The sequence below is a fragment of the Fundulus heteroclitus genome, chromosome 10 (assembly GCF_011125445.2).
Source record: "Fundulus heteroclitus isolate FHET01 chromosome 10, MU-UCD_Fhet_4.1, whole genome shotgun sequence".
NCBI lineage: Eukaryota > Metazoa > Chordata > Actinopteri > Cyprinodontiformes > Fundulidae > Fundulus > Fundulus heteroclitus.
In genome coordinates, this window is record NC_046370.1 from 11703351 (window position 1) to 11724916 (window position 21566).

General features: G+C 40.2%; 1 protein-coding gene across 2 annotated transcripts in view; it reads left to right on the top strand.

The window, feature by feature from the left end:
• LOC105926454 (disintegrin and metalloproteinase domain-containing protein 12) overlaps positions 1 to 21566 on the top strand; it is a 144024-nt gene that overhangs the window by 13392 nt on the left and 109066 nt on the right. For both annotated transcript variants that reach the window (XM_012862804.3, XM_036142021.1), the window contains exon 2: positions 13780 to 13901. In XM_012862804.3, the coding sequence (XP_012718258.2) occupies positions 13780 to 13901 (122 nt within the window). The remainder of the gene's footprint in view (positions 1 to 13779; positions 13902 to 21566) is intronic.

Consider the following 21566-nt stretch of genomic DNA (forward strand, 5'->3'; position numbering starts at 1 on the left):
TTGTGATGAGCTATATTAGCAATAAAAGGTTAACGAAAAGGAGACACTCCTTCAGTCTTCAACCTGACAAGAAAATGTTTAGCTGACGGCCAAATGTAAATGTATCTCAGCCCCATGTGTGCAGGATTGGATTTCTGCACATAAACCTTTCAGAAATGCAGTTATGTTGTCACTGTTCCCCGTTTTCAGGCCATCAATCCTATGGACTGAGTTGCCACCAAGATAAACCAGAAAATATAGGTGAAGCAATACTGTCCAAGTCCATTTTGCATGATGTGTCTGTGACACAGCGCTGAGCAAAAATGTTCACACCTATTGAACTGTATAACGTTTTGTCTAATTTGTCAAATAAAAAAACTGAATACCCTCTCTGGGTCGGGGGTCAGTCTCTGCTTCGAGTAGACAGGTTTTAGTATATTGGTGTTCACGAGTGATGGTAGGATGGAACGAGAGATGGAACAGACGGATCGAGGTTCTGTTTGCTGTAATGTGGGTGTCGCTTCGATCTGTTGTGGTGAAGAAAGAACTGAGCCAAAAAGCAAACCTCTCGATTTGTCCTGTCTGGACACAAGCAGACAAAATGGGCTTCTTCCGGAGGGTTTCCGGGCTCAGCCTTAGAGATGGGGCGAGGAGTTCTGTTATCCGGGGGAGCTCAACGTAGAGCCTGAGATCTCCCAGAATTAGCTGAAAGATGTCGCTGGGGAGAGGGATTTCTGGGTTTCCCTCCTGGACCTGTTGGCCAGCAGATAAGCAGATGCCGATGGATATGGATGGAAATCTGAAAAGTGTGGCATGCATTTGTATTGCTCCCTCTGATTTAATAGGTTGTATGATAACCTTTTTTCTGCAATAACAGTCAACAGGCAAGAAACCTGCCCAAGAAACACATGGATAAACAGATAATGTTCTGTAGAAGTTTAAAGCAGGGTTAGTTTATAAAGCAACATCCAAAGTTTTAAACTTCCAACAGAAACCTGTTCAACCCAGTTAGAAAATGGAAAGAGTATATCACAACTACAAAACCACCAAGACACAACAGGCATCAATAAGCTGTTGAGAACCACAGCTCAGGTTGGACAAACTTTCAACAAGACAGGTAGTAGTCGTGCACTTTCACACATTTGGCCTTGATGGAAGAGTGACAAGAAGAGCCATGTAGAGAGATCCTCAATCAAAATGGGAGCCAAAATGTCCCCGGTTATTCTGGAGGAGCAGCAGAGATCCAATGCTCAGGTGGGAGAATATGTTTAGAGGCCATTTGGGGGAAGTAGGGGAGGGAGCATCATGCTGTAATTTTTGGAATGCTTTTCCATGAACAAGGAAGCTGATCAGAGCTGAAGGAAATAAATAAGAAAATGCTGCAGTCATTGTAGAAGACCTGGTAGATGCTGCAAAAGACTGAAGTACGTTAGTCTTTCAGTACAGTAAACCTAAACATGCAGTCGGAGCAACAACTGAATTGTTTAGATCAAAGCATTGTCATATGTAAAAAAAGAAATGTCAGTCCACTTGAGAGTGGCAACTCGAGAGTTTTAGCTAATTTGTAAAGAAGAATGACCAAAAAACATAATATGCAAAAACTAGAGGCAGGCTTAAAAAAAAAGAGCTTCTATGGCATCAAAAAGTAGCTTTATGAACTGTTAAATACTGAAAAGATAAACTTTTCAGGTCTTTATTTGTAAATAATGAATAATGTAATAAACTATGAATCTAATTTCTCCTCCACACTCCCCAAGGATTCATAATAGTTACGCAAGGCACTGCATCTTAGATCAAAATGATGAGGCAGACAAGACAGACAGACCCATTTGGGAGCAAATGGGCTGGACTGGGAGTGTTGCTGCATTAACGTGTTGCAAGCTTTAGGCCAACTTTCTCGTCATCTCTCCTTGCATCTGGACTCTTTTGACCAAGCACTGGGATTTGTTTTATATCTCTACAGTCAATGCATGCATTATCTAAGTTGCCAGGAGTGGTATAAATCCAATACTTTTTTATTTTTTTTCCACGAAAATTTGCCAATATATTGCCAACATTAATTGTCAGATCCCTTTCTGCCTTAACAAAACTCGTATTGTCTTGGAGCTATGTGACTGCATACTGAGGGGATTTCAATAAGCCGCAGACATATGCCATGCCATGACCCGAGTTGCAGTGAGCTGTAGATGATATCCATCGGGGGAACTAAATAATGAGCTTTCACACTCTGACTCTGACCTTCGTCTGTACAGTAAGGGACAACGGGTTCATGGCAGGCAGTAAGCACCAGCCGGATGGGGGGGGCGAATGGCGTAATGGTGTCAGCCGGGAGCATAATGGTACCCGTTTTTTTAGACTGCATTAATCTCCTGTGGAGCCCAGGGGAACTTTCCTGTAGGAACACCTTTTCTATACAATAATTAATGTGCTCTTTAGTTACATAAAAAGATGTTTACCAATAGAGGGAGAACAGCACTAAATTGATTAATTGCATCCCTAAATATGCTCCCAAAATATTGCTGTCCATTGAATTCAGTCATTAACATTGCTCATCGCCGTAAGCATACCACTACCTTATTAGATTTAACTTAATGAGGCTATTGTAACAGCATGAATGGATTCCTTGCACCATGACGTCACCTCTACATTTCTGTGCTTCGTAATACAACTCTTGGGAACTTTACGTAATGATACCCAAATAGATCAAAGTTTTTTTTTTGTTTTTTTTTTTTTATGTGGTTAAGCCAGGACTAACAGGTACGTTTTCACCGTTACCCTGCTGTTTGTCATTAAGATTTTCAATATGGCATTAAAGAGATTAAACGTAAAGGTCTGTTGTCTTTTCTTTGTCATTGCTTGACTAGCAATTGCTTTTAAATATAATGTAATCAATCAAAGAAGTCAATACTGACTGTAACTGAATTGTTTACAAGCCAATGGGGAATTGGGAAAAGAAAATGAATATAAAAAAGCAAAGGCAAAAGTCTTTTGTCTTTCTTTTCCTCCAAGGTCATTTACTAAACAATGTCTGCTTGATGTTTCTTTTCATGGCTTAAATCATCATTCTGTTCCCAATCACAGTTCCGTTTGAATTAGCATCATTTGCCTGCTCTGATGGGGTAAATTGAGTTTGTGATATTAATAAATGAACAATAGCTCTCAACGTTGGCCAAGTTTTCCCCCCACGGGTTGATGTCAAAAGCAAATTTTGGCTTAGAAGCTTTGCTGGATGCCGTCCCGAAACTGGTCAGCACTCTGATTAAAGACTGCAAACACATTCTTTTGATGCAGAAAAACTGATCATTTTATCAGATCTGCTTTAGAATGAACATTTTTCCATATGGAACCAAGGAGACTTATTGATGTGCTTTGAAATGTTCTTTTTTTTAAAACCCTACTTTATGTTAAAGTGAGCCAAATTTGATTTGTCTTTCAGCTTTGATTTATTCCACATGTCTGTATGCATGTTACTTGTAAAATTGCTTCAAGTTGTACATGTGATGCAATCTTTACTCCATTGCAACTCTTTTATTCAAGCCTAACCTCTTCTTATTAGAATTTTTGTTATATATATATATATTTAAATGATGTTATTAATATAAAATCTGGTGATAAAACAAATGTTTTACTTCTTTTGTAATTTGGAAGCAGAGATGACGGCTGGCTTTTGACACTCCGACTCGAGTTGCAAGAATAATCAATTTCAGATTCAACTTAGAGTTATGCCCTAAAGACCTGAAACATGACCTGGATTCAGAAAACTGAGTCTTCTTAATATATATTTTTTTAAATCTTATGTAATGCAGGGTAAAAATAAGAAGTTATGTGAGTTACAGACAGCAGCTCTGACAGGTGGTGCACTGCTGCCCATGTTCTACTGTGAAAGGATGCGCTTCATTGAGGTGGTTTGGACATGCGATCATGTGATCATCCACTGGGATGAGACTCCAGTGAAGACCCAAAACTCACTGGAGAGACTTTATATCCTGTCTGGCCTGGGAACGCCTTGGGATCCCCCAGAATGAGCTAGAGGATGTCGCTGGGGAGAGGGGTGTCTTGATTTCCCTCCAGTACCTGTTGCCCCTGTGACCCAATCTTGGATAAGTGGAACATAATGGGTGATGGATGGATATGAATCAGCCTTTAGGAGGTTTTTAGGACTGTGAATTAAATGTTAAAACATAACTGTTAATATTAAGACTGAAGCTGTAGCGGGTCTACTGCTCAACCTGGGCATGTCTGGAAGCCAAAAATAGTCACCTTTTAATGTGAGCTTTCGGCCCGAGAGCTCCCATTAAAAAGTCAAATCTTGCACAGATGGTGTGCAAGAATCCTTCATTTGCTTTTGGAGTATTAAGACTGAAAAAAGAAATTAATGTAATTTAAACATACGGACAAAGTACAAGTTTGAAATCTTAACATACAGCAATGAAAGGTTAGAGGTGCACTAGCTGTTGTGGATTTGATGTTGATATCAGTCATCTGAGACTTGACTCTGACTCGTGGTGAATGAGTTGAGACTGGAATGGAGTTCAGTGGAATTTCCCCACAAAGACTTGAGCCTCGACTTGGACTTAAAAAAATGACTTCTCAGCGTCTCTGTTAGGAAGTAAAGTTTGTGTTTTATACTTATAGGGCCTGATTTTCAAAAAAATGTGTACGTATTACGACGAGTACAAAGTGATTAGTGTGTACAAAGTTGACCTTCAAATCCGGAGCAAAGCAATTTCTGTCTATAAGATGAGCAGAACAGTGAGTACAAACATTTTTGCGTAAGTGGCTTCATGAATATGTAGATCACATGTTACAGTGGGCCACAGTGGCACAAGAGTTGGGGAGTTTGTCCTGTAACTGGTGGGTCGCCGGTTCAACCGCCTTGCTCTGACCATCTCAGTCGTTGACCTTGGGCAAGACACTTCACTCGCATTGCCTGTTGGCGCTTATGTATGGCAGCCTTGCCTCTGTCAGCCTGCCCAAGGGCAGCTGTGGCGTCAAACATAGGGTCACCATCATCAAGGTATGGATGTGAATGGGTGACTGACTGTAGTGTAAAGCATAGCCATACTTGATTTACCATTTAATGACCAAACTGTGCAAACATATGGGAGGGGATATGCAAATGTATAAACTTACCACCCACAAAGCAACTTTCCAAAGCTGAAAATGAGGGTGGGCACAGTTTTTGCTTCTATATTTAGTACCTCCTACAAGTCAGGTGCAAACTCGAACGCATACAATACCTGCGGTCCTTATGACAGAAGAAGGAGAGAGTATGAAGGACTGACTCTGAAATAGTCAAAAATAAAGCTAGAAAGAAATACAGAAATACATACTCAATAAATGCATAAGAATAAAATAGGGAGCAGTTGTTCCCTTAAGACTGCCTCCTCCTTATTTACATAACGAGACAGAAATGCATACAGAAATGGAAAAAGGACAGGTGTAAATAAATAGGGTGGAAGAAGTAAATAGGGTAAAAATATAGAAAGGAAGAACAAAACAGACAAAAATATTAAAACATAGACAGAAATAAATACATTTAAAAACTAAGTAATAAATAGTGGACAAATGGTGGACAATGATAATTACAATAATAAATAAATAAGTTGATCATAACAGATATTTACATTTGATTATTGCTTACATTAATTTGCTGCATTTTTGTGCATTTATTTTCTACTTATTTAGTGAGCATGCATTTATTTCTATATTCATTTTTGATTATGTCAGTTACTCCTCTATACGAGAGAGTCTGCATGGGAAGATATTTTGACTGTCAAAAATAACAGTTGAATAATATTAGTGGCGAAAAAAGAGACTGCTTTGGAGAGATGCATTGTCTGCGGGATTGTGAGTGTGGGGGGCGCCGTGCAGGTCTGGTGTGTGTGTGTATGTGTTTGTGTGTGTGTGAGTGTGTGTGGGTGAGGGCATTGACCACGGTCTCTGTCTTTCATTCACAGCACCCACCAACCATTACAGCAAACTTCAGGCCTTCTGTTTCTCATTCAGAAAATGCGAAATTGCGGACAAATCTGGGTCCATTTTAAACGGGAACCAAAATGTCATCCAAAGCGGGGCCTGTTATTCTGGGATGTGTGGTCACTCTAGAGCAGCAGGTTCCACAAGTTATCCATAACTCCCTTCCTTACGGTTCCAATACGTGCTCTGTAACTTCCATCCATCCATTTTCTCTACCCGCTTATCTGTGCCGGTTCGCGGCGAAGCGGGTGAGGCGGGGTAAACCATGGACAGACCTATTTATTTTCTTTTAAATAGTTATCATTACTTCCAACGACTGGAGGGAGGTTTCAGTCAACAGGAGCTTGAGAAGCTTTTCTCAGCTGTTCTATTTGACATGACCACCGTCACTGATTCACAAACCGGTGCAATAATGATAAACTGGGATAAATCTAATGGAATATTAGCTTATTAAAGTGAGACATAAAATACGTTTTTGTTTCTTCTGTTTTGCAGAATGTCTGCTGACAGAAGAAGCTTTAAGGAGGGAGGTGTTACGACCAGTGGCCTTCTTTTGTGTTTTCTCTTTTCTGGTGTTATTTAAATTCCGGTGCAGTTGCTGCTTCCTGCCAGCTAGCTCCACTATGGGATCTTGATGCAGACCTTCTCCTGGGTCATCGCCTGTATTTCCTCCTGCATAACTTCCTGTTCAAGTTCTCCTCTTCTCCGGATTGGATACCCACCAATCCAAAAAGAGACCTCCTTATTTTAAACTGGCACTTCTTTACAGACGGGGCAGCTGTGTTTTGTTGACCAGCTTGCCTCTTGTACATGGTGTGTGTCTCCCTTTTTGATATGGCGTTTGAGCCAGGTCATAACAGTGGAACTGAAGGCAAATTTGTTGTTGTATGAAGCAACTTGGAGATTAAACTGATTCTGATCATCTTAAAACTTGGAACTGTACCCTCCAGATTGTAGACTAATGAAGATCTGCAAAAATTAGAGGCGCTCCCAACAACTAGAATTTGACAATTTTCTGCCTTATTATAACTGACCAGTGACTGACCAGTCATGAGCTGAAAAATTATATTTTAGCAATTAGTGAATGCACTATACTTAAGGTGTTGCTGACAACCATACTTTTTGGTGTGGAAGTTGAATCAAGAACACTTGAGACCAAATACCTTTCTACAGCACTGAAGTGCAAGGCAGACACACAGTGTCGATAGTCCAAGTTACTTGTTGGCTGCTGACATTAGTTTTCATTTGGCTTTCTGCCTTCAGGGGGATTTTACTTGTCAAATAGTATTCGTCAGCCTGAATGTGGTGTAAAGTCTCATTTTAAAGCTGATATCAAACTGCTGTCAGAGTGACTTTGGAATATGTCCTTGTGCGCCTACACTGTGGCAGTCATCAGGCTAAGACTGAATATTGTTTGGGGTGCTCCTTATTGATGTGCGCATCCTATCTCAGGGAGGTGCCGCCTGTCGGTGGGGGGGCAGGGCCTCATCAAGTTCGGAGATGAGAAGAACAGCAGGTCATTTTTGCTGCGAAAGAAAACATTACCATGAATACATTATTACTTGGTTGCTTGTCAAAGAGAGAGTCATGGTTGGGTGCAAGGACGACTCCGGGGTTCAATAATGGCAAGCAGTTGTTGATTTGTTTTGATGGACAAGACTGAATAATAAAGAGATAAGCTGAATTTGTAAAAGGGTTGTAACGCAGGATGTCTAGAGATTTTAAAAGAAATTAGGGAGGTTGTCAGTGTACGGCACTGGCGGCTCATTTGTTCTATAGAAGCATCATTTAGGAGTGTTAATAAAAAGTAACATGAAATGGTCAACTGTCATTTCTTTATATATTCCTTCTGTGGAGCCACACCTTCTTGTACTTGTGGAAAATTGGTTTGACCTCTATTTCCTTTTTATGACAGAAGAATGTATTTGTGCTTGGTAAGCCACTCTACTTTGACCTCTGAATTATTCAGGTACGAAAAGCCTTCTAAACACATGTACGAACCACCATTATATCTACATATAAGAGACAACTTATCAAAGATCTTTAGGAACTTTGGCAGCCTGCTTCAAAGATACAAATTGTTTGCTGTTTGCCATACATGCACTACCTGTCAAACGTTTGGACAGACACCTTCTCATTCAGTGGCTTTTCTTCATTTCTATTAATACGTCTTTGAACTCATTAAAGATACCATCACAGGTGACTACCTCACTGCAAAAGGGGAACTAAAAGTAAGTAAATTCTTCTTGAAATTAGTGTATTTATCCCATATTTGAGCAGGTAAAGAAGATTATCTGCCAGTGGAATAAGATTTTTGCTCTTCCAAAGGGAACAACTCATCTCCATCTTGTTTCAAGTGCAGTCAAGTGCAGGGGTCAAATACTCATTCCACTGGCAGATAATCTTATTTACTTGCTGAAATCAAGGACAAATACACTCATTTCAAGAAAGTTTGACTTTTAGTTCTGTTTTTCAGTGCTCATAAAGCTCATTGAGGAAAAGCCAAGAGTCTGCAAAGCACTCTGGACACTAAGGGGGCTATTTTAAAGAATCAAATACAGATGTTTTCAGTTATTTCACCATTATTTATTTGCTACATAATTATATTTACTTTTGATGTCCTCACTGTGTATCTACAATGTAGAAAGTAATGACAATAAAGAAAAGACATTCAATGATAGTGTCCAAACATTTGACTGCTAGTGTATTTTTTCATCGTGGTTAAAGCCATTATCTGAAATTTAAAATACAGTAAATAGAGTAAGGGTGATACATCTCTAAGAACCTTTCAGGTCTTCGGTGGCTGCGTGTTCTAATACCAGAATGAGGTTCGTATCAGTCTCCTTAGTGTAGCTGGCATCGCCACAATAAAAATCATCTACTACTGACTATTTTACATTATGTTAAAATGGTTGCCGCATAGCAAAATCCATTAAAAGAGATGGCTAAAAGTTTAACTCCTCCCTGCCAGCAGGTGGCACACTCATGCTCACCCGCTACTGTTTGCCTGCCAGTTGCCAGCCTGTTAGCATGGCAGGTTAGCATTAGCAAACATTTAACATAACTGTCGAGAAGGAAAGCATAACCTCCATGTAGCTTCTGAGCCCCATTGGTTCCTTAAGTCGGCACCAACACTCAAAAGCTTGAAAAAAATGTTCACCATCGTTTTTCTTCTTATTTGGTTCACTTGAATCTAAGAAAAATGTAAACTGAGAAGAAGCCATTTCTCAGTGCTTTCATGGAGCTACTACAATGCGCTCCGTTTCACATGACTTCAACATACTTTTCCTATCGGTGCAGAATCCTTTCATGTTAACAAAAGTACAAAGTAACCAGAAGTAAATATCTAGAGATTGTTGACCTGTCAAAATTTCCAAAACAATAATTTATATACTATGTTTATTTTTCAGTAAAATGTTAACTTATTCTGCACTCCTCTAGACGTTTTGTGGATATACTATTTTTGAAAAAATGAATCATTTTGATTAAAAAGTTGTAGCTATAACTTTTAAAGATCATCTACAATCCAACTGTAGGGAGGTTAAACATCTATATTTCTAGCTTCCTGCAGGAGCTAGCTGTGCGAAAGTACTAATATTAACCTGTATGTGACTTAGGCTGATGGATAAGCCAGAAATATAAAAAAAAAATTAAAGAACATTGTCAGTGGCAGGAATTCCAAAACACACTCAATACAGTTGGGTATGATGATTATGTTTTTTATAGAGTTGCTTATATGCTGTGTTTACTCACTGTTGAGTGTTAAGTTTTAAAATCCTTCAGCTACCGCCTGCAATAATAAGTCCTCCCACTTCTAGCACTAAAGCAGACTAATAACTAAAATATGACCAAGATCAGAGCACAAAATGACTTACACGTTTATTGGTATGCTTGGTTTTTGGAAAAGTATTTTGCAGAACATAAATATTTTTAAGATTACTACTAATTCTGTTCAACCAGTTTTATTATCTAGATACTTAAGAGCACAAACCGTAATGACAGCTGCTCATAAAAAAAAAAACATTATACATATTTTATTTTTATTTACTTTTTTGCTCTAAAACCACATGTATTTCTTTATAGTTAGATTGGTCTCACCTTTCTCTCCCCTAAAAGAAAACATACACATTCTGTTCACATACAGATGTGCAGTCATCATACTTAGCACCACCTTATTGAAGCAATATAATGTACACAAGCTCTCCTTGTACATTGGCACATAAAGGGAGGCGATTATGGCCAGAATCCTGCTTTATTAAGACCTCTGTTTACGTTCTTCTTTATTGAACATATAAATAAGGCTAGGGGTCCTGGTGCCACTTTTAGCCCTCCCTCAACACTCACACCCACTCTAATAACATTCAAGCTAGCAAAACCTGGTTAAACAATGGCTTTACCAAATGTCTCCACTGGGCATGTGGAAAACAAATCAGCCTGAAGACTATTTCCACCAAAATAATTCCCTTTATGAGCAGGAATTAAACTCAATCACACCACATTAACAAAATGGGTGTTTGCTTGCAGACTTTAGGGTAAAGGAGTCAGACAATATACTGGTTCAATGTCCTCCTCAAAGACTATTGTAATATGCTATGGCCTTCCCATCTGTAGGTTACCATTCTACTGTAGGTTACCATTCTACTTCTACCTATGAGACCCGTCACAGAGGTTTCAAGTCTAGGAGGGAGTACGTTCTCCATCTGCAACGTTCTCCCGCTCATTATTGGGGATTCCAAGGCATTCCCAGCCCAAAAACGAAATGCAATCCCTGTATCAGGTCCTGGGTCTGTCCTTGGGTCCCATTGTGTTGGAACATGCTCATCCTAATCAGAGGTCAAACCCCATCAACTCATTTCTATGTGGGCAGTAGATACCCAGAGCTACCCTTGGATGACAGAGCTCCTCCCATATCACTAAGACTGAGTGCAGCCCCTGCTTCCCTAGAACTGTTACCGTAATATGACAGAGGGGCTTGTGGATCCCTATAATCATGGTGGCTATTTTGTCAAATAGCAAATTGGTCCTAGGGGAGGCGATAGACTGAATTGGATGCTGAATAAACTAAATATCAGGCAGGGATGCGGGCCAGGTCTCGGCATCATCATTTTCCGTTTTGGGACCGGTGCGTTTTCTTCTTCACAAATCAGCTCAGCCATAACAAGGACCTGACCTTTCTCTGTCAAAACTGTCCATGTGTTTTCTCCTCACATTTGTTTATTCGTTCGTATTTTTCTCATGGCTCACTGTACGTTCCCTTACTGAGTATGGCTGCCTCTCTCACACGGTGTGCTTTTTCTTTTTTCCTGGGGACTAATGAGGCTGGAACGCAACTCCTTATTGGTGTGTGTGTGTGTGTGTGTGTGTGTGTGTGTGTGATGCCGCCAACATTCTCGCTGTGGTCTGCTTCTCATCAGGCTGGAGTGGGGTGAGGACTGCTGAGCCGGTCACCCCTTGCTCCCCCGCTATCAGCCCGGATAGCTCCGTGATGAACTCCAGAGTGGTGGTTTCCTCTTGAGAATAAGCAGAGCAAAGCTCAGCTGGGGAGCTCCGTGTCTGACTTGAGTTAATAATGCTGGATTATAAGCAGACTCAGCAGTTTAGGCAGATGAGTCATGTGTAGGAAGACGCAAGCAATGTGAATCTGAAGGGGACCGTGGATCTGCTGGCAATAATAATCTGTGATGAGTGTATTCCCTTGAGTGGATTTTCTGTTGATATGGACTGATTTAAATTAAGATGGCAAAAAGTTTCAAGTTGAAAACGTATCGCAAATTGTACCCAGAGTATAATTTCTGGCTCCTCAATCTAAAACTGTTTCCCTGCTGTTTGGAAATGCTTGATGGGACATCAGCCCCCCTCAAAAAAAAAAAAAAGAAAGAGGAAAAAAAAGCAAACATTTGATTTAGGATGTTTGTGCTGAAACAAATGGTGCTAACAACCCCTGCTGATTTAGTGAGACACCCTAGGAACAAAATAACTTCCCGCTGCAGGAAGCTGATTACTCCAGGAACCCATCCTCCCTCCAGTTCTGATGCTGTGTGCACTCTTGATTTCTACAATTTACAGAAATTGCAGCTTCTCCTCGGGTAAAAAGTTGGTTCCGGTGGAGGATACATATAACATCATCTCCTAGTTGCTTGGGGGTGTCTGCAATGGATTAAAGGGTGAATATACCCTTAAATGGCAAAGCATCAGAGCTGCAAGTATATCTGAATGTTCGGTTGAAACCCCATTTGAACAGTAAGAGAGGGCGATAAAAGTGTTCCTGGGAAACAATGCCCCTACAGCTCAAGCACCTTGCGAAAGTATGCCTACCATTTGAACTTTTCCGCCTCTTGTCACAGCCACAAACCTCAATGTATTTTTAAGGGGGGGACTTCATGTGATAAAGTACAGCACAATCTTATCAGACATGTCCTTCCACCTGCACTGACAGGCGAGGCGATGAGAATATTACACACAGACAAGCACTGAAGAGGCCCATTGTAACTCTCGATGAGCTGCAGAGAACCACAACTCGGGTGGTTGAATATGTTGACAGGACAACTCTGCCCTTAATGGAAGAAGTAAGAATAAAGCCTTTTTGTTGAAAGGGACCCATAAATTGCCCCATTTGCATTTCCACAACCCATGGAGGGGATGCAGTCAACATGTGGAAGAGAATGCTTTCGTCAGATGAGACTAAAACTCTATAAGGCCAACATATAAAACACTTTTTTTCAATGGAAAACCAAAACTGCACATCACCCCGAAAACAAAATCCCCGCAGCGATTCCTGGTGGTGGTGGCGGCACTATGCTGCGGGGATGCTTTCTTCCTCATGGGTAGGGAAGCTGCCCAGAGTTGGAGGGGAGATGCATGAAGCCAAATACAGAACAATGCTGGAAGAAAACCTGTTAGAGGCTGCAAAAGTCTTGAGACTGGGGCAGACCCTAACCCTAACCACCCTACAGCAGTATAACACTAAACATACAGCAAGCACTACGATGGAAATGCTAAGCTTTTATATGTTTTACATTTAAAAGGCCCATTCAAAGTCCAGACCTAAATGTTATTGAGAATCGGTGGCAAGACTTCATCTAACCTGACTGAGCTTCAGTTTGTACGTATCTGCAAAGACAGATGGGCAAAAATTTCTGTCTCTAGATATGAAAATCGCACGAATGTGACAATGTCAAAAAGTTCAAGGGGTTTGAAGGCTTTTGCAAGGTGCTGCGTGTCTAATACCACTGAAATATCCTTGACACAACTCGAGTGCTCGGAGATGTCGCAGCAGCATAAACCTGAAGCTCTGCATTTCTCATCTATGGAGATTTATACAACATGACAAAAGGAGGTAGTTGGGGAACTAATACAGGCCAGCGGGTCTCACAGCGCAATGTGGCAGGGTGCTATTTAGTGGGATTGTGCTCATGTCTGCATGGCAGAGAAGACAGACACTATTATACTGATAGCCTCTTCAAAGGAGGTGGACATATGCCCAGCATGTCAGTGTAGATAATCGTTGCCGTGACAAGCAAATGCATTCAAAAAGTATTATTTGTGGGCAGCGATACATTAAAGCCGTGACACTTTTAAACACCATAATTCTGTTTAAGTGACACATATGATTGGAAAGCAGCTTTACTGTCAGGCTTTGTCCTGATGTTGTTAATGAACACAAGGCGTGGGCTTAATGGCAAGACTATATTTATTGGGGAAAATTTGGTGTTTAAGTTGTTTGTGTCCACAAGTGGATGATCACAGTTTTGCAAATGCCGAAGGGTTTTGAAGAGAACCCTGTGAAGTGTTCATGGTATTTTCTGCTGTCCTCTTTTACAGAAAATCTTGTGGGTGTGGTTGTTGAACAGGGACCAACAGCGAAGTCGAAACATCCTGAGACAACAGTGCCTCTTCTGCTTTCTGGACAAGAATGGAAACCAGTCAGCGAACTCAAATTCCAGGTGAATAGTAAAAGCTGAAAAAATAACATGTAGTATACTCTAGTTTATTCTGTTGCATCTTTTTTTTTTTTTTTTAGTGTATCTTGTGCCAAACGCGTTGATGTCTACTTTGAAAAGCTGACCAATCACATGAAATTATATGATTGCACCTCATCCATCAGTGAAAACGCTGCAAAAACAATATATCTTGCTATTGTATTTGTAGAAAAAAATAGCTTATCTTACATCTTAGAGTTGGATTTGTTGAAATTTATTCAGTTTTGTACCATCATCTAGTCAACATGTAAAGTGGTCTTCAAGATGGATTATTTAATCTGCGATGCTCTCCATAACCTGGCAGGACCTATTAAAACGTGGCTGGGTAACTTGTAGCAGATTCTGAAAACCCTTTACAACATAAAGGCAAAGATGTTCTGCCAATGCAAAACTTTGCTCATATTTTGCCTATCTTGACCCTCAAAACGTTGCTCATGTGAGGGAGAAACGGACTCCCTAGCTGAGCTCTGGAAAAAATAAGCAAATGTCTTCCCAAGTTTGACAAAAGAGCTACAGTTGGGACATTATGCAGTGTTTTCGCCAGCCTTGCGTGTCAGTGGGACAGACTAACAAAGTCCTCTCTGGAGGGTTACACTAGCCGTGTTTCCATCAACATTTTCTTATGCACTCTGAAGCAGCTCGTTAAAAAAAGGTTGATGAAAAACGTCAAAAATTCAAATTAACTCCCTCAATTTCTCCAAAAAAAAAAAAATTCTTATGGCCGCTTGAGATAGTTTTTGCTTTACGGAAAAAATGCTCAGTGCACCAAACAAGAGATGGAATCACATTTTCAGAATCACTACTTCCTGTTTATTTCAGCCATGCGTGGCATCAACTTATGATGAAATTCTGCTTTACGTAGTCTTAGTATTTCGCTCCAAACCAGTGGATCACCACATGCTTAATTTGCATTTTCCTTTTTGTTACAGTTTAAACGTTTGCTCAAAATTTGCATGACAAGTAGATGGAAATTTGGCTACTGTCAGGAAATTTAGTGGAATGCCGCCAGGAAGCGAGGAGGATCCTTCCATGGGACAGCTTGATGCCGAACTAGAGAGCAAAATTAGTTCCTTCTGTAAAAACTCATCATGTCTTCTCTCAGTAAAGTCTGCAAACTGATGCCTACCATGTGATTGGAATGGCCTACAAGTTGCTATTAACAAGGTCCATCGCACAGATAGCGTGTGAGAGACGTTTCCTAACCGTGGAAATCATAAAAAACTAACTCTGGAGCACTTTGACCCAGAGGAAACATTCATTCTCATGTGTATGGAGAATGAAATCTTCATCTCTCTGGACAAAGATACAATAATAAACAATACCAGTGCACTGCTCAGGCATTTATTGATGTTTCCCGGTTGGTCATGTTTCATGGATCTACTTTTATGCAAAGGGAGGGGAAAAAAAGAAAAGGAAATGGCATCATTGGAAAGTTATCTTATACTGTGAATAACAAACTTGCAGAGAACTGTGCAAACATTTTTTAAATTATGTTTTATTCATTAGAAATGGATATCTGTGAACACTAATTTGCTTTATATTTGATAGAGAACAGGACATTCTGACGTCGCAAAGAACTGCAGAGATTTGCCCTTTAACTCACGTTCTCATATTTGTGAAATCGAAGTTGTGACGGAACCGTTTCTTTGCAGAGAAAAAAATGGATTATAGTGTTACTAACACTTTCATTTTTTCCTCATTTTTTATTTATTGTTTCTATTCTTTTATTTCACTTTTAAGGTTTGGATATCTGAACACTTACTTGAACAGAAGATAAAATCTGATGTTGTTGAAAAGGATGTTGTAAAGAATATTGTAGGAGATGGGCACTCATGCTGGAATAAATCTAAATTGTGAAGCAACCCTTGCACTGAACTGGAAGCATTTTCAAAATTACAAGGCTTCATAGGACAGTGCGCTATTCTAGACTTAACATGTAAGATTATAATTACATGATTTTAATAATGATAGGTTGTTATCTAAAGTGGGCCAGAAGGAGGCATGGAGAAAATGAGTCCCACTCCAGCCCTGGGTGGAGGCATCTTGGCTCCTTACCTGATAAATGCTCTCCTCCACAGTCTACATCTAAAAAAAAAATATATTGTGTAAAGTGCAATAGTTTTTGCCAGTCATTTCAAAAAGTGAAACTATTATTTTATCGATTCATTACACATAAGACAAAACAAATTGTGATTTTGATGATTTAATTCAGTGTGTCAGAAAATTTGAATAAAAAAGGATGTTTTAAGCACAAATGTCAGGCTTTGCAAAGGTATGTCAGTTTCTATGCACTCAATACTTGGTTGGGCCTCGTCTCCTCTGAATTATTGTATCAATGCACCATGACATGGAGGTGATCAGCCTGTGGCACTGTGTAGCTGTAATGGAAGCCCAGGTTGCTTTGATAGCTGCCTTCAGGTCATCTGCCTTGTTGGGTCTGGTGTCCATCATCTTCCTCTTAACTGCCCAGAGATTTTCTGTTGGGTTCAGATCAGGGGAGTTTGCTGGCCTGTCAAGAACAGGAACACTGTGGTTATTTAACCAGCCTTTGGTACCTTTGGGAATGTGTGTAGGTATCAAGTCCTGTTGGATATTAAATCAGCATCTCCTTCCGCCTTATCAGAGGTGAGAAGTGCTCTATAAATTCCTGGTAGATTCCTGCATTCATTGTGGACCTCAGAAAACAGTGGACGGACACTAGGAGATGACATGGTGCCTCAAACCATCACTGACTGTGGGAACTTCACAGTGGACTTCAAGGAACATGGATTCTGTGGCTCTCATCTCTTCCCCCAGACTCTGGGATCTTGATTTCCAAATGCGATGCAGAATTTACTTTCATCTGAAAACAGGACTTTGGACCATTGAGCAGCAGTCCAGTTCCTTTTCTCCTAAGCCTCAGGCACCTTGAATGGATTTCACTTGGCAATCGTCTCAAGGCTGTAGTTCTCCCTGTAGCTAGTGCACCTTCCTTCCTCCCACTAGATTTTGTGTCAATATGCTTGGATGCATAAATCTGTGAACATATCACTCTATGTGTAATGTTTCTATATAATGTATGAGTTTCACTTTCTCGGATGACTGGTAAAAACTATTGCACTTTTACACAATATTCTACATTTTTGAGGTGCACCTATAGGTGGATGGCTATATCTTACACTTGTGCCATACTTTTTTACTTTTTTGGGGATAAACTGAGCAGAGTGTATTAAGATGTGCAAAGCTTGAGATTTTCTGTTATACAGTAACTCTGCTTTAAACCATTCCATCCGTTCATCCCTGACCTGTCTACTGTGTTCCTGGGTATCCGTGATGTGGTTTACTCACAGCTATATTCATTAAATTACACTCAGGAAGTCTTTATTTAATCTATTTAGATGACTTCTAAAGGAATTTGGTTGTACTGGATTTTATTCTGGCATGTTAGAGGAAAAAGGCCTGGGTACAAATGAATGTGTTAGTTGTTATATTGTATTATTCTCCTTTAACTACATTGTTGGTCAATAGCACGAAACCCAAATAGAATATATTGATGATTCAGGTTGTCATGGGACAAAATGTACGAAAATCCAAGTTGTATAGTGACTTGTAGATGGTCCTGTGCAGTTCTGCAACAACCTTTGCTGTTGTTTCTTTGGGTAAATTTCATGGTTTGTGTTCAAACAGTTGTGCAATATCACGAGGAGGACGCAAACACAATGGATCATCGGTAAAATGTTTAAATCTTGAGTGTCCAAAGCCAGTCCCAGAGAGCAGGTGTCCTGTCAGTTTCACAAGTTTCTTTGCTCCAACACAGCTGATTCAAATGGTCCAGCTACCTTCTTGGCATGTCATGACATTCTGCTGAGCCCTGCTAATGAACCATAATTTGTTGAACCAGGGCACAAAGTAAGATGTGCAGGATACTGACCCTTGAGGACTAAGTTTGGAAACCAATAGCTGTATAGTATATGATAAAGTATATCATCCTTGACTGTTTTTCTTTTTTTTTATCCGGGACCTTGAAAACAAAAATACATGACTGCCAAGCAGGTATGAAAACAATCTGATATTTCAGTTTGTTATTGAATCAATTATTTGCGAATAAATTAGTTTTGGCCTAACCAAACAGACAAGCTCTCTCTGGGATTATATTACCCCCAAACACCAGAACAAAGTCTCTGATCAGTGAAATATAAAATACTTGAAACAAAGGTGAATCCAAGTGCTCATTTAAATGCATAAATCCCTAATAATAAGTTCAGCCACACAGTGCACAGTCTGTATTTTCTCTGAAGTTTAAAAAGGGGGTTCAGCATATACAGATTTCACAGAGTGAGTCTAATCACAGATGCGGAAACCTGTCAGAGGGGGGAAATAGGCTTGGGATCACACAGCCTTTACCCTTAAGTGTTTCACTTCCATATCCTCTTATGATCCACTCGGCATTCTTCTTCATGAGGGGTGATGGATGACTTAACCCAGAGCGGTGCTCTTTACAGGAGCTGACCCAGTTTGAACTACATGTGCTGAGTTTGTGTGTGTGTGTGTGTGTGTGTGTGTAAAATAGAAATATATAAAATGAGAGATTGAAGATAAATTTTTGCCAAACTGAAGGTTAGTGTGGCCTTGTTTGTATCGGTCGCAAAAAGTGACAGTGGTGACATAAACGATGCAGAACTGCTTCATCTGACTCAAACAGAGATGATCAGTGTATCAGCGTGACTTGGGGCTTGTGAAGACTTGCCGCTTTCTTCAGGATTAATGTCAATCTGAATGGAACCACAAAGCTAATCCTTTCAGCCCTTGTTCTAAGAAACAAAGTGGCTTCATAAAGATTTTCCATCTGTTGAAAATACTCATCTTGGAGGTTTTTTTTTTTTTTTTTTACTGCACTGGGTGACTCAGTCAAAGTCTTAACATAATTGAAGGAGTTGACTCCCACACACAAGGGTTTACACATTGACTTTACTGCCTCCGACAGCACCAGTTTGAGTTATTCTGTTAATTTTAAAACACAGCGATGTGCAATTTCATAGCAACTGGGGAAATAGTTCTTTATTCGCTGGCACACTGCTGTGACTGCTTCCACCGAAGTTTTAAATGACTGTATGGAAGCCTCGCATGTGATGAACTGCTGTGCTCTACCTATATGAGACTTTTGAAAAATATTTGCCACAGAACAAACCATTGGCTGGTTTTTATGACTCTTCTGGTGAAAAGTGGTCTTAAGTCGGGGGTTCTTCTTTATGCTATCTGAATAGCACTAAAGGTGTTGCTTAAGGCTCTGTATTAGGACCAGTGACTTTTAACGACATGGTAAGAATGTTGTTCGGAAATTGTAATGATGCATTGCCTAATCTATTTGCTGATGACAATTTTTTTTTTATTGTCCTGGTGTTTGACCATTGGCATGTTACACTTTATATTAATCAGTTGTCCTGCGGTTCTCCTTCCAGTTATGTACAGACAAAGGACCCCTTTTGAATTTGTGCCACGTTTCATTTCATGACAACCTTTCTTTTAACATCTATTCTTAAAATTGATTCACCCCTAGGGTTCCTTTTATAGAAATAAAAATATGTTTACATTTAAGTCAGAACAAAGTTTGTTTCAGCTGTCTTCTTATTTTATGTTGACCGTAGTGGCCTTGAGGCTCAGTGTTGGGTCCCATATTTTGTTCTTCCTTTTACTAACAGAGCAACTCTCCCCCAGATCAAACGAGTTTTAGCCATTAAACTGTTAATGTGGTTGTCTTATTACTACTGTTTATATATCCTGGTCATTAATTTGACAAATTTGTTGAAACTTTGCTTTTGCATCTAAAATAGTCAGTATGGCGCCCTCCTAGGGATAAACGGTGGTCTTGCATTGAATTTTGAATCTGCATTGCTATTGGTTCAAGTAAAGCTGGGCATACACTGAACAATAATTTTTTTTTGCCCTTTTTAGGGCCGATTCTTCAGTCGTGCCGAGTGTCAGTTGCATCCTGCGTCGTGTAGTATACAGGGGGTAACGAGAAGCGATTTGCCTCTCACGACCACCTCCCGATCAGGAATCGTACGGTCGGATGAAAATCAAACATGTTGGAAATTCAGTCGGCCCTCGTGAGTGATCATGAGCGCATCCTGCTGTTGAAGCAAAGCTACGAGCTTCTACGAGCTGATTTCCCCCAGCCTCACACACAATGCATATGCAAACAAAGGAGTTCTTCTTCTTCTCAGACAAAAACATAGAAGTGGAGAGAAGCATGGCGGCGGTGCGTGTGACATGGAGTCAAACTGTGGAGGAGCAACTCGTAGAATTGCCAAGGCAGCGCATTTCGTTCTAGTGAGCCTCGTGTTTAACAGTGAGCTTCGACACTTACGTCTTTTTCTTCTTCTTCTTCTTCTACTGTTTACGTTTGGCTTCCGGGTAGACGAGTCTGACAAGCGCCATCTCTCTGTGGGGCTGACTCTGACGTATGGTTTTTAGACGTACAGTATGAGCAGTCCGATCGCACCAGAGCGTCGGGCCGTACAGTCTACGAACAGATATGGTGAGCTGTGAACTTTTAAACCCTGCGGTTTCGTCGTACAGTTTGAGCTGCATCTGAGTACAACGACTGAAAATATCGTACAATGTATGCCCGGCTTAAGTTAGTAGCTCCGCTGGTGTGGGAATATGCCAAGACGTATTAACAGTTAATCAGTAAGTTTAACTATCCGGAATTACTATTATAGATCTATAACATCATCATGACTAGTCGTAATGTCACTGACATTGCTAACAGTATGAATTTTGATCTAAGATATAGCTAATGTCATTCTGACTAGTCAAAGTTAAATTGGAGATGTTTATGATGACAAATGGCACATGATTAAGAGTTTTGACTGAGCAAAATTATGTTGCAGATATCAGTAATTAATATCTGATCTAGCATTTTAATGTTAATGGTATTGTCATAGAGATATATCACATGCAGACAGCTGCTGCCTCGTCCTGAAACACGCCTCCGCAGCATCGGCTTGGGGCTTTGCTCGGGCAGCGCCTTGAGCCAGCGGCTCAAACTGATGAGGCTATGGCCTGCTGGGCTCCACAAAGCCTCCCTCTCAGCCACCAGTGACGAGGGGGGTGAAAGACTGAACCGTGGCGTATCTACCAGCGTAACTCTGCTCACTCTCTGTGATTCAATATGGCAAATCAAGCTACTTACCTTACCGCTGCTTTCCCCATCCTGAACACAGTGTTGGGGAGGAGATTCCCCTCACTGCATTAAAACAGCTCTAAACATACATGGTACTACTTGAAAATTGATATTAGAATAGAAATAACCTTTATTGTTTCTCAGTAAGGAAATTCCAGTGTACCAGCAGCAAAGTGAAAGGCAAATGGAAGCTTGCAGACACACACGGGTACAAATATAAAAACAAAACAAAAATCTTTATAGATTTTTGTTTTTCACCTCAACAGATCTGATTGTGATTGAGCTTTAAAAAAATGGGCAAACATTTCTGTGTCTAGCTTTGTAAAGCTGGTAGACACACATCTCTGTGGTTTGGTTTTTATAAAGTATTGACTCCGATGGGCTGAATGCAAAACACATTTAAGATTTTTATTTTTATCATTTACTTTCCACTTTACAGTTATGCAGGACTTGATTTTGGTTTA